Here is a 12,269-nt window from a genome sequence, read left to right on the forward strand (position 1 = left end):
TTGAGCAGATTAGCTACTCAGCTAAAAATCCCTGCAGCTGAAGGGCCGAGCCTTATTTATTGAAACGCTCCGACCTCTCACTTGGGCTTATACGTTTATTTAATAAAACTAATGAATTAATGCCCCGGGGGGCGAGCGGGGTTTCCGGGGGGCTGTGGCAGCCTCGCGCCCCCCCCGTGGGAGCGGCGCCGGGCGCCTTCCCACGCAGCGGCCCCCGGGGCGGGGGGGGCCCTCCCGCCCCCTCAGCCCCCGCTTGGAGCCCCGGGGGGGGGGATCTCCCCCTTTGGGGGTGCACGGCCGCGGGGAGCCCGGCGGAGCTGGAGCCGCGCAGCCCCCGGGGCAGGGAGCGGGGGACGAAGGCGGTCCCCCCTCCACCGCCTTTGCGAAGTCTTTTCCGCCTGCGCTGGGGGGGTCCACCTCCCCCCCCCCCCCGTGAGGGTGGCTCCCCGAGAGGGCCTGGGCGACCTGCCCTTCCCCTCGCATCGCCCGCAGCCCGAACAAAGGCAGGGCGAGGGCAGCGTGGCCGGGGGCCCTGCGGGCCGCCCCCCCCGCCCCCCCGGGGCTGCCCCGGCTCCTCCCGGCTGCCCGCCCCCGCCCTGCCCCGCCGCGCTCCCAACCCCCTCCGCCTCCGCGTCTCCCCTCCCCTCTCCTCTCCCTCCTCCCCCGGTAAATCCGAAGTTTCCTGTTCGGCACGGGCGAAGCTTTGCAAAGCGGCTGCGGAGCTGCCCGCTCGCTCCTTGGGATTACCGTCGGGAGAGGCTCCGCTCGGCTCGGGAAGGGCCCCCGCCCCCGTCTCTCCTCCTCCTCCTCCTCCTCCTCCCCAGCCCTCCTCCATCCTCCATCCCCGCGGGCGGGCGGCAGCCGCACGCCGCCCCCCCCCCCCCCCCCCCCCGCTGGATTTACGGGGTGCTGGTGTGTGTCTGGGGGGGGGAGATCCGCCGCCTCCCGGCGCCCCGATTGCTGCCTGGTCCCATGTGAACTGGAAGGCACGGCTATGCTCCTGGGGACACCGCGCTCCGCCAAACTAAGGTAGGACACCCCCCCCATCAATTGTCCACCCCCGAAAATGAATAAGCCGGGGGGTGGGGGCACCCCGGGGACGGGGGGGGGGGGCAGCCCCAGCTTCCCCGGGGGGCGGGAGCGGCCGCGCCCGGGAGGCGCCTCGACCCCCGTCGCCCGCCTTTGTTGTGGCCGGAGCGGCGGGGCCAGGTGGGAGCCGCGCCGGGGAGCGCCCCGCCGCCGGGGGGCCGCCGCCCCTGACCCCCTGCCCTTGCCCCGCAGGTGCTGGCCGCTACCATGACCGATGGCGAGAGCCGAGAGCCGCTGCCGCGCCCGGCCGGCGGGGAGGTGCGGGTGCCTATCGCCGCGCCGCCGCGCCGCCCCGCCGAGCAGCCGCCGGAGGATGCCGGCCCCGGCCCCGGCGGCTCCCCCGGCCGCGACCCGCCGCCCGACCTGGCCTCCGAGGAGGAGGAGCAGGTGCCTTACCCGGCGCTGGCACCCACCGCCTTCTTCTGCCTCAAGCAAACCACCCGCCCGCGCAGCTGGTGCCTCAGGCTGGTCTGTAACCCATATCCTTTCCCCGAGGGGCTCCGCGCCCCCCCCCCCCCCCCCCCGATGGGGACACCCTTCCCTGGGACCCCCCTCCGTGCCCGGAGCGCCCCGTCGGGGCTCTGCGTCCTGGGGGCTGCCGGGTCCCTCCAGCGCACGGGGATGCCACGGAGCCTCCGGGGTCCCCAGTGCCCCCCCCCGTGCTGTCCCCATCCCCAACCGCGGGGAGGGGGATGTGGGGCTTTGGAGGAGCGGGACAGGCGGGGAGCGCGTCCCCCCATCCCGTGCTCATCCCACTGGCCTCAGTCGGGGGGGACACACGCCAAGGTCCCCTCGGCTCCACCAGCATCATCCCACCGTCCGGTGCGGGAGCGAGGACAAGGTGCCCGGCCTGGGCATCGCAGGGCGGTGGAGGATGCTGAGCGGCGGCCCCCCAGGACCCGCAGCTGGGAGAAACCCCTCAACTTCACTTATCTCTCGGTGGGGCGGGAAGGAGCGAAGTTTAAAGCCAACCTCGTATTTATTTTGGAGGCGGTGGGGAATTTCGGAGAGACGCTGACCCTTTTGGTGTTTATGTAAGAGAGCTCGGAGTGCATGTGCGCTTTCTCGGCGCAGAAAAATGGAGCGGGTTGGAGTTGGTTTGGGGAAGGCACGTGCCTCGCTCGCCTCGGGTCCCGAAAACTCCCCTTTGCTTTTGTTCTTTTGCAACTTGTAAGCAGGGAAGGAAGAGGACAGCCAAGCCTCTAAATCTTCCCCCCCCACACCCCGTGTCCTTTACCCAGTTTATTAATGTTAAATGAAAAAGAGCAGCGTGTTCCTCTCGGTTGTGACATCCAAAAAAATTGGATTTTACCCGAAATGCTTGTGTGCAAGCAGAGAGTTGTCAGTCTGTCTCGATAATCTTCAGAAAGTGAGCTTTTAGCTTTGCTCTGCACAGCAGCTCGGAAGCATTGACGTTATGCAGATAATTAATGCTTTTGCCTATCCCCGATACCTGCCTGCAGTTTGCTGCCTATATCCTGCCACTGCTATTAAAAGCATTATTTATTAATACGGTTATTATTGATCTCGCTTCAGTTAACCAAAGAAACCCGTGTGCATCCGAGATCACTGTTTTCCTCAGCAACACCACCGAGTCGAGCGTTGTTGTTAGGAGGAATTGCACAATCCTCCCCAGAACACTGCCTTGGTCTGTTATTAGGGGAAATAACTTAGAGGGAAACCCCACAATTGTTACGGCCTCGGGTCTCCTCGCATTTAAACTAAGTTTATGCCAACTATTGACTTTTGCAGAGATATTTCTGCTTTACACCGTTGCGAGGGGGGGACTGGGCTCCTATGCGCCCGTGGGTGGAAGGGAGAAGTAAACAAGTGGTTGATCTCCGCACCGATGCTTTAGCCGTATAAATATTAAATGGAAATGATGGTTCCATAACAAAAAAAGTGATACAGCCGGCCCTGGAGGGGCTTGGGGAGGGCACTGCGGTCCTGTTGCAGCTGGGAGTCACTCAAGGCAGATCTCTTAGAGCCGGTTATCGTGTTTCAAAACTTCGGGGGCAGGCGGGATGGAGAAGCCTTCTCCTTCAGCCGTGGTGGGCTCTCCCTCTCCCGCGCGCCGCTCGGGGTTCGGCGTCCCCGAAGCTGGTGCCGCTGACAAATTAAGCTGCAGCTGGAGGAAAAGCAAAGCAGCGTCGGCGCGGAGCAAGGGAGGCTTGTGCAAAAGAGGGTTCAGGTGTGCTCGTGCCGCCGCAGGGCGAGGCTGTGCTTTTGTTTTGCCTTTCAGCATCTCTCCTAAGAATTCACAGGAGAGCCAGTTCCTTTGCAAAACTTACCCGTCTGACATAATATTAGATGGAAACTGTGACGGTTGGTTAGTAGCGAAGCAGAAATTTAATAAAACTACATAAGCCTTGTGTTGTAGCGTTATTGCTGTCAGAGCCGGTACGTTTTGGTTGTAGCAGAACAAAGCTCACGACGTATCGCAGCGGTAGGGACGAGCTCCTTGCTGGGATTTTTTTTCCCCTTCTCCCGGTCGCCAGCAGTCCCACGCGTCGCCGTGAGAATAATCCTTCGGTGCCGACTCTTAAGTTTCTTGGCGTGAGCGCTCGCCTTGCTGGTGGTTGTGATTGCTGGAGCCGATTAACGAAGCTGTGTCGAGCAACCTCGAAGCGAGGAGACGTGTGTCTTGCTCGGGAGCTGGTGCCGTGCCCGGGCGGTGCTGGGCGCGTGTCGGACCGCGGGCAGCCGGAGGTCGGGCAGCTCGGGGCCAAGTGCCACCGCCGCGGGGCTGGGACACTTGGAAAGCAGCTAGGTGGGGAGACTGCTCAAGGAGGAGCGCGGGCGGATGGCTGTGAGGAGGGCTGAGATTCCCCGAGCGCCTGTCCCGGGGGAAGAGTAACCTGAAAGAGAAGATGGCGACACAAAGGTGGTTTCTGGCCAGTGGTGCAGTTTTGGTGACCCTTCCTGCCCACCCAGAAGGGCAGATCCATAAACCACGATAACGAGCTTTACGTTTGCGTTAAAATCTCCCTCCTTTACAGAAGGAAGGGACGTGACTGTGATGTCTCCCGAAATCTGAGTCTGAAGAGCTTTGGCTGTGGTGCTCGCTCACCTGGGAAGCACTAACCCCTTCTGAAAAGCAGCTTCCCTCCTTCCATGGTGCTTTTTCTTGCTGGGGAAGTTGTCCTTTGCTCTCTTTGGGGTTTATTTTTTTGGTGGGGGGAGAAGGACTTGCTCTGTGCCCCCCGCTGCCCGCATCCCTCCGCTCGCCGAGCATTTCCTGGCGTGGGAGCGCATCTCCGTGCGTCTTCCCTGCAGTGTTTCAGCTCCAAAACTTGTGCGCTCTTCCCCCCGCTCCGCCAAGGAGGAAGACTTCACGCCCGTGTCCCCGGGCTGCGAACACAGTTGTCCGTCTGTCCGAGGTGCCTTGAAAAGCGAGGGTGTCCCATCCTGCGCGTTCGGGGTCCGGTTCCCAGCGGGTCCCTGGTGGCTCTTGGCGGTGGTCCCGTGGGATGCTCCCAGCAGAGGTGAGAAGCTGCATCCCGCTGCGCCACAGGGTTTGCGCCACAGGGTTTGCACCACGGTCCTGGGTGCGTCAGCATCCAAAAACCCAAATGCCACCGCAGTTCGGGGGCTGCCGTCGAGCGCATCTCGCCCGGGGCTCCCCCCAAACCCCTGTCAATCCAGATGGCTTGAATCGCGCAAGCCGCCCGGCCGCTCCGAATATTTGTCGGTAGCAGAGATAGCCCAGACCTGTGGCCCGGAGCAGGTGGAAATCCTCCGCGGCTGGGCCAAAAGCGTGGTTTGCCTCTGTGGTTTAAGCAGAAGGGGTTACTGCCAGGCTTAGAAATAGCTAAAAAAAGCTGTTGCCTGGTTCTCGGGGGGACAGGTGGGGCGGGGATCAGCTTACGGGGCCGGGAGCCTGCCTAGCCGGAGGCACGCGTCCGCCCAAAGGGCTGCGCGTCGGAGGGAATACGGGGGAGTGGGCAGATGTAGTAGATGCACGTTTGTGTTTTTAATAGCCGTGCTGCGTTTGGGAATGTTAAGAACAACCTGGAAAAAATCCTGCCCTGCCTCCCTTCCCCCCCCCCCCCCCCCATTTGCATGGTTTTATATTAATAAACCCAACAAACTTCTGAATTCTCAAACAACAGAAAGCAAAAGATCTGCAAGGAGCTGATTTTCAGGTGTGGGTAGTGATAATCAAAGAGTTGTGTCCCTTAAAGTTTAATCAAAGGAGCAGAAAGCATTCGGACTGGCTCTGGGTCTGATTTTCACGGCTGGCTTTTGTCGAGCCGTTGGCTGTGTAGTGTCATTCTCCAGCTTTCCTAAGCGATGGCTCCAGCACAGCAGTCTCCTTCCGAGCTTCAGGGTTACCTCCAAACCCAAATTCAACCAGAAAGTCGCTTGTACGTGACAGTTTAGAGCAAATGAACAGCCTGAGTATAGTTCTGGTGATAGGGGCAAGGGTTGAAATGGAATTTTCACTGTCAAGTTGTAATGTGTTTTCCCTCTGTTATTCCTGATTTGCTTTTAATTTGCCTTTTTTAAAAAAAAGATATATAATTGGAAGCAAACTTACTTATTTCTTCAGTCCTGAATCTCCTACGTGGGATTATTTATAGAGGTCTGTGGGTGGGACTTTGTGTACTCGGTGTGCACGTTGGGTAGCATAGAGAAGAATTTGGGGTTTTGCAATCCTGCGAGGTCCTTTCCTGGCTCTTCCCAAAGTGTCGCTGTTAACTGACGGCTCCCCAGAAACACGGAGCTCTGCCTCTATCCAGATGGGTGTTTTCTTTAATATATTATTTTGCTGTGGCTAACATTTTGATCAACGAAGTGTTGAGTCACTTCTTATCAATCCCTAGATGTCCCTGCGCCCTGGGGGGGATTTGGACGCAGCTCCTGGCCCGTGTTGGTTCACTCACGGGATGGCAATTGCAGCCGGCACCGTCCAGGTGCCCGAGGCGGAGCAGCTGGGAGGAACGCTGACTTCGCGTCCGTCGCCAGTACGTTGCATTGCTGCGAGGGGTTTTACTGTACGACTGGCTGGAGGAAGGGGCTGTAACCCGGGACGTAACGCGCAGCGGCGATTAAACCTGCTTTCCGTCACGGTGCCGAGCGTCGGCTTTGCGGCACGGCTTTGATAAGGCTTGAGCGACTTTGCTGGTTATTTAGTGATTCATAAAAACACGCAGTGATTCATTACAGGTTGAATTCTGTATGCCTTAGTCAGAAAAAACCCTCCGCTGACTTATTTTCTCAAGTGGCTACAGAGCTTGTCGGTGCCAGCTGATTTCTGTGGGACTCGGCTCTGTTCTCCTGTTTGGGTAGAGTCTCTGCTTGCATCAAACCTGGGGTTTATTTTTTTAAATTTTTTTTCTGAAGCGCTTCTCCTTGCAGCGCTTGCTAGTTGCCCTTCAAGTCTTTCAGGACAAACCCAATGTCCACAATAACATCCTGTGTGTTATTTCCAAGCATTCCTCAATATAGGTGTCTATAAGTACGCTTGGATGGTGAAAAAATGCATTTCACGCAAAATGGCGTATCTGCTCTGTTTCTAAAGCTCTGGTCTTCGCTCCATCTTCCCGTTCTTCATACCGGGCTAAGCTGTTTGCTGGGCAGCGTTATAAATCGTTCTCTGCCACGAGGTTTTCCGTTCTCTTCGTTCGTTATTCCACAGTTGACGTGTTCTGGCTCCTGCGCCTGTGGGAGCATTGCAATTTGTGATTTGGGGGGTTATACTGAAGCTCAGAGAGGAGTGGGTATAAGTGGCCATGTCTGGGCTCCCATCCGTCTGACAAACTTCATTTGATTGCTCTATAATGAGCATGTATCAGATTTGAGGAGCTTTATCAGAAAGGCTTTGCTTTTAATCTGTTCTTATTCAGACTGTATCCTGACAAGTGCAATGGGAGGGTTTGACCGAATCATAATTTGTCATCTCCGAATATAAATATTGCAGTTAAAATATTTAGTGTGCTGTGGAAAAAGCCGTTAGCGAATAAATGTATTTCTGGCCTCATCCTGGGAGCTGCTGAGCATCCACGACGCCCACTGAATCTGGTGAGAGGCGCAGGTGCTGTGCACCCAGCAGCATCTCCCGCTGAATGACAAGCAATTAGGAAACAGAAGGAAGAAAAGTCTTGTAAATTGTAACTCGCCTAAAAATATGTTGTCCACATGTGTTTTAGCTCCTTTCATGTCAGCGTTCTGTGTTGGCTCAATACATCTCATCTGTTGATGAGATGTTTTGGGGCCGGTCTTGTTTAATATATTTATCGATGATCTGGATGAGGGGATCGAGTGCTCCCTCAGTAAGTTTGCAGATGACACCAGGTTGGGTGGGAGCATTGATCTGCTGGAGGGTCGGAAGGCTCTGCAGAGGGATCTGGACAGGTTGGATCGATGGGCCCAGGCCAACTGTATGAGGTTCAACAAGGCCAAGTGCCGGGTCCTGCACTTGGGTCACAACAACCCCATGCAGTGCTACAGCCTTGGGGACGAGTGGCTGGAAAGCTGCCCGTGGGAAAAGGTCCTGGGGGTGTTGATCGACAGCCGGCTGAAGATGAGCCAGCAGTGTGCCCAGGTGGCCAAGAAGGCCAACGGCATCCTGGCCTGTATCAGAAATGGTGTGGCAGCAGGAGCAGGGAGGTGATCATGCCTCTGTACTCGGCTCTGGTGAGGCCGCACCTCGAATCCTGTGTTCAGTTTTGGGCCCCTCACTCCAAGAAGGACATTGAGGTGCTGGAGCGTGTCCAGAGAAGGGCGACGGAGCTGGTGAGGGGTCTGGAGCACAAGTCTGCTGAGGAGCGGCTGAGGGAGCTGGGGGTGTTCAGTCTGGAGAAGAGGGGGCTGAGGGGAGACCTCATCGCTCTCTACAACTGCCTGAAAGGGGGTTGTGGTGAGGTGGGTGTTGGTCTCTTCTCCCAAGTGACGAGTGACAGGACAAGAGGAAATGGCCTCAAGTTGTGCCAGGGGAGGTTCAGGCTGGATATTAGGAAAAATGTCTTTGCAGAGAGAGTGGTGAAGCACTGGCAGAGGCTGCCCAGGGAGGTGGTGGAGTCACCATCCCTGGAGGTGTTCAAGGAACGTGTGGACGTGGCACTGCGGGACATGGTTTAGTGGGCATGGGGGGGTTGGGTTGCGGGTTGGACTTGATGATCTTACAGGTCTTCTCCAACCTTAGTGATTCTGTGTTTCTGTGAACAGTTTAGTCCTGAGTTTCCTCTTTAATACCAACAGAAACTCCCTTCGTTGGCTTGTTGCCATACCTGCGTCCCGGCCACCACCACAAGCCATCATCTCTCGCCTCTGTATTGCACCCTGAATTCCTTAAGAGCTGCTCATAGCTTGTACCTCTGTGAAACGCCTTTTACTCCTGTCTTCTAGCCAAACTCGGGAGGATGGACCAGTGTTGGAAAGCCCTGTCCTATGGCAACGCTGCTGGAGGCTCTGATATTTAGGAAGAACGGCAGCGTGGGCAGGGGGGTGGCTGGTTGCTCGGAGCAAGGTGTTAAGCGCTCTGCAAACTCAATCAGGCATTAGTTGGTGCTTGGCTCCTGTTTTCAAAATGACTTTCTAACCCTTTTTTTTCTTTTTTTGTTGCAAAAGCTAATTATAAAAATGCTTTCCAAGGGGGTGAGGTTTTGCTGTAGCTCTTTGCAGCAAGGACTGACGGCGTGTGGTAATACCTGTGTGCGTTCAGAAGTGTGAGCATAGGGAAACCATAAAAAAAAAAAGGGAAAAAAAAGATAGAGTGCTGGTGCCCAAGAATGGAAATGTGAAATTGCCTGATGAAATGAAGTTGACTCACAGCAAAAAAAAAAAAAGTCCGTCTGAGCAAAGTGTACAAAGTAAATCAGAAGTATAAGTAATGCAAACAAAATTAGATCTTTGTCGTTAACGAAATACAATATTCAGTAAATAGAATCATATTTATCCCCTCCTCAGCCCCAGTTCTGGTCACCCTTGCTGCCGTGCCCTGGGAGCCACTGGCCGTGGTTGGAGCCCCTGACACCCCGTCCATCCCTGTCCTGCTGCATTTCTGTTTGAATTCCAAGTGGAGTGTGCAGCTCATCTGAATTTTAGGGCTTTATCTCACTATTGTCCCACATCGGGATTGCAGCAGGAATCTCTGAGCAGGTGTAATTTGGAAATGCACTTAGAAAACTTTTCCCTGCCTGTTTCTTCCTCACCCCTTAACCTAGGTAGTGCTTTTATTGCTACAAAAGCCAATGGATTCAAAAATTAACTCTCTCTGCATCCACATATCCAAATTTACTATCCGTATAGTTTCACTGAAGATAGTAATAGAAATTATTTTAGGATGTCTTTGTGCTTTTCCTTTTCTATCAATTTTTCTTAAATTGTTCTGTACTGGATATTCCCCTCCAGTGAGAAACTGAGAGACGCTAACTCGTTGCATCAGATTTTACTAAAGATTACTTGTAATCTTTGTGAAATATCTACAATTTACTCGTATTTTTCAGACTGTAATTTATAACCCTTCAGAGCAATTAACTTGCTACTTTTCAAGGCATTTACAAGGTGCATCCCAATCTCCACTTTGTAAAGTTTTTTCCAATTGCCTTCAGTTTTCTCACCTCTCAAATCTGGTGGGAACCAAGAAATGCAGTTTCAATTTGCAGTTTGTTTACAAGTTTGGTTTATGTATTGAGTCCATATGGGGTTTTTTCCAGCCTGTCTAGATGGCAAATCCCTTAGAAACGTAAACCAACGTATCACACGAGTTGGACTGTGCTGATTAATGGGAGCAGAAGATCAGAGCCTAGAGCTTATCTCTTCTTTATGTTGCAGATGAATTTTATGCAGTGCAGCCCCAAGCTGGATATAGATATTTTCTGAATATCTGGGTGTCATACAGCTGTCTCGAAGATGCTTTACTGCATTTTAGTGAGGTTTTTGAAATGCAAAAGTAGTTTTAGATTTATTCTAGTTGAGTTTAAGCATACCCTTGTCTACCTTTCCCTTGGCTTTTGTTAGCTGGCGTTCTGGGGCTCGGGCTGGCTCCTGCGGGGCCGGTCGGCAGCATCCACCCGGGCTTGCTCGGGAGCAAAACCTCAGCTTCATCTGCCATGCTGTGTCTAAATGACATGTTTGGAGTAACTCCATTAGAGCAACCGGGATCACATTAGTTTACAGTGAATGAACTCTGAATCATGTTTTTCTCTGTGTCTTTGTCTGTTGTTGTTTCTTGTTTGGTTTTTTTTTATTTGTTTTTCGGTTTTAATTGCTTCTGCAGACAAGAAGCACTGAGCTGCCTTCTTACAGAGCTCCGATTACTTTCCCACTGGATTATGCACGTAGCTTGTGGTCTGCCGCCTCCTTACGCTGGTGTAAATCAGGAGTCCCGGGGGTACAGCCTCGCCTCCGTGGGCCGCCCGCCCGGAGACACGCGGGCGTGTGTTCCTTCTGTCACACGTCACGCTGTGAGTTCAACCCGGTTGGGCACCCAACCTGTGCAGCAGCAACCTTGGCCACCAGCGTTAAAACTCGTGCAAGAAATATGGTACCTCTGTTTACACAGATGTTTTAAAAGAAATTGAGCTCAGATTTTTCCCTTATTTTTTAAGGTAGCATCTGGTGTTTGTGGCCAATCCGTTAATCCAGCCGCCGAAGCAGCAGTGTGATTTTAAGTAAGATACGCTTTAACCGAATATAGCTGCCTGGGATATGGGGAGAGTTATTACGTGATCTCCCCTAATAGTTAATTCTAAGATAACTCAGACCGACTTAAAATCATCAGGGTATGCACTGTATTTCTGAACCAGCAATTAGGAGTCGTCAGCTTGCATAGAGACAAATTGGAAGTGAATTAGAGGCTGATGAGCTCTGTGCAGGGCTGCCAGGGCTCTTCCCAGCCTCCTGCCGCAGGGAAATCTCAGAGCGGTCACTCCGGAGCTGGCCGGCCGGGCTGGGGGCGGAGGAGGGGAGCTTTGACAAGATGCAGCTGTAAAAGACAATTTTCCTCTTTCTTTCCCTTAATAAAAATTGGTTCTCAGCACTGTACCAGGCAGACTAGTTTGGCAATGGATTAAATGCCCAGCTTCGAGATGTAATTTTGCCGGTTTCAATTGACAGATGGAAATTGTGTGCTTTCACAATGCTACTAGTATCTTGCAATTTTGCTCAGAAGCAGTGCCTCCAAAAGCCAGCCGGAGAAATAAGATGACTTTGTATGTGCGTGCATCTGTTGGTGATCGCAGTCCCTTCAGAGGGTGAATTTAAGCTGCGTGACTGCTCCTGGCCTCTTTCCTCCATTCTTCTGGTGCAAAGCAGGATGAGGATTTGCCTGAATATCTAATATTCTGTAGATCTCACTGCAGAAAATAAAGCACAAGTTATGGTACGGGGTGTTTGGGACATCTGTCATGTTCCAGAAGGCTGGAGAGTTACATTAGCTGGCATGTTGGATGAACGTTACAAACAGGGATGTTTTGGGGGGAGCATCCCCCGGGACCCTCGCAAAGCTTGGCGTACCCAAACTCTTCGATCCCCATCGCTCTCCTCTCCGCCCGCGTGTTTGTTTTGATTTTCCTGTTGTTGGATTAAACCCTCTGAGATTTGCAATGGGTACGCAGGTATTAGCGTAGTGCTCTGCTCCTGTCTCGGAGGAGCTGCAGCCCAGGCTGCTTCCTGACGTGGGTAAGGAGAGAAAGCATCAACTGACATCTCCTTCATTGGGAATGATGGAGAGAGGAAAGGACGAAGAGCTCACCGGGAGCCAAAGCAAACAGTGGGTTTTGGTACTGCAAACACAAATTCTTTGGGCTTAGGTTTCGGGCACAGCTGATGGGAAAGCAGAGGAACACGGAAATGCGATATTTGTGTGTACATACTTACTACGTGTATGCCTTTATATATATTTGTGTGTGCCCATGCTGGTGTTTCTAGCAGACTTCACTTTGTTTGCAAAGGAATGAAACCCTTTCTCACGGAGGTTGATAGCAAGCAAGTTTATCCCTTGGTTGGGCTTGTCCAGAAGGGTGCTGTCAGACTTGGAGATGCTGATTGAATTCCTGGGGTGAAATAATGAAGCCGCGAGATCTTTGTCATTGCCTTTGGGTTTCCACCTGTGGAGGACTGTAGGGACGCATCAGTTTGGGCTTGGACAAGAAACCAAGACCTTATTCTTCAGCCACATGTTCCAGGTCAGGTAACTTCAATGCTGGCAAAGCTGATGGGTGCAGGAGCAGGAT

The 12,269-nt window shown here is 53.7% G+C and overlaps 1 protein-coding gene across 1 annotated transcript in view; it reads left to right on the plus strand.

Annotated features, from left to right (window-relative positions):
- Positions 1 to 1,296: 1,296 nt before the first annotated feature.
- The window catches only part of CACNA1H (calcium voltage-gated channel subunit alpha1 H), a 258,550-nt gene continuing 247,577 nt past the window's right edge, over positions 1,297 to 12,269 (plus strand). Inside the window, exon 1 of the mRNA XM_059826531.1 lies at positions 1,297 to 1,568. Within this exon, the coding sequence (XP_059682514.1) occupies positions 1,297 to 1,568 (272 nt within the window). The remainder of the gene's footprint in view (positions 1,569 to 12,269) is intronic.

This window comes from Gavia stellata, chromosome 18 (assembly GCF_030936135.1).
Source record: "Gavia stellata isolate bGavSte3 chromosome 18, bGavSte3.hap2, whole genome shotgun sequence".
Classification (NCBI taxonomy): Eukaryota; Metazoa; Chordata; class Aves; order Gaviiformes; family Gaviidae; genus Gavia; species Gavia stellata.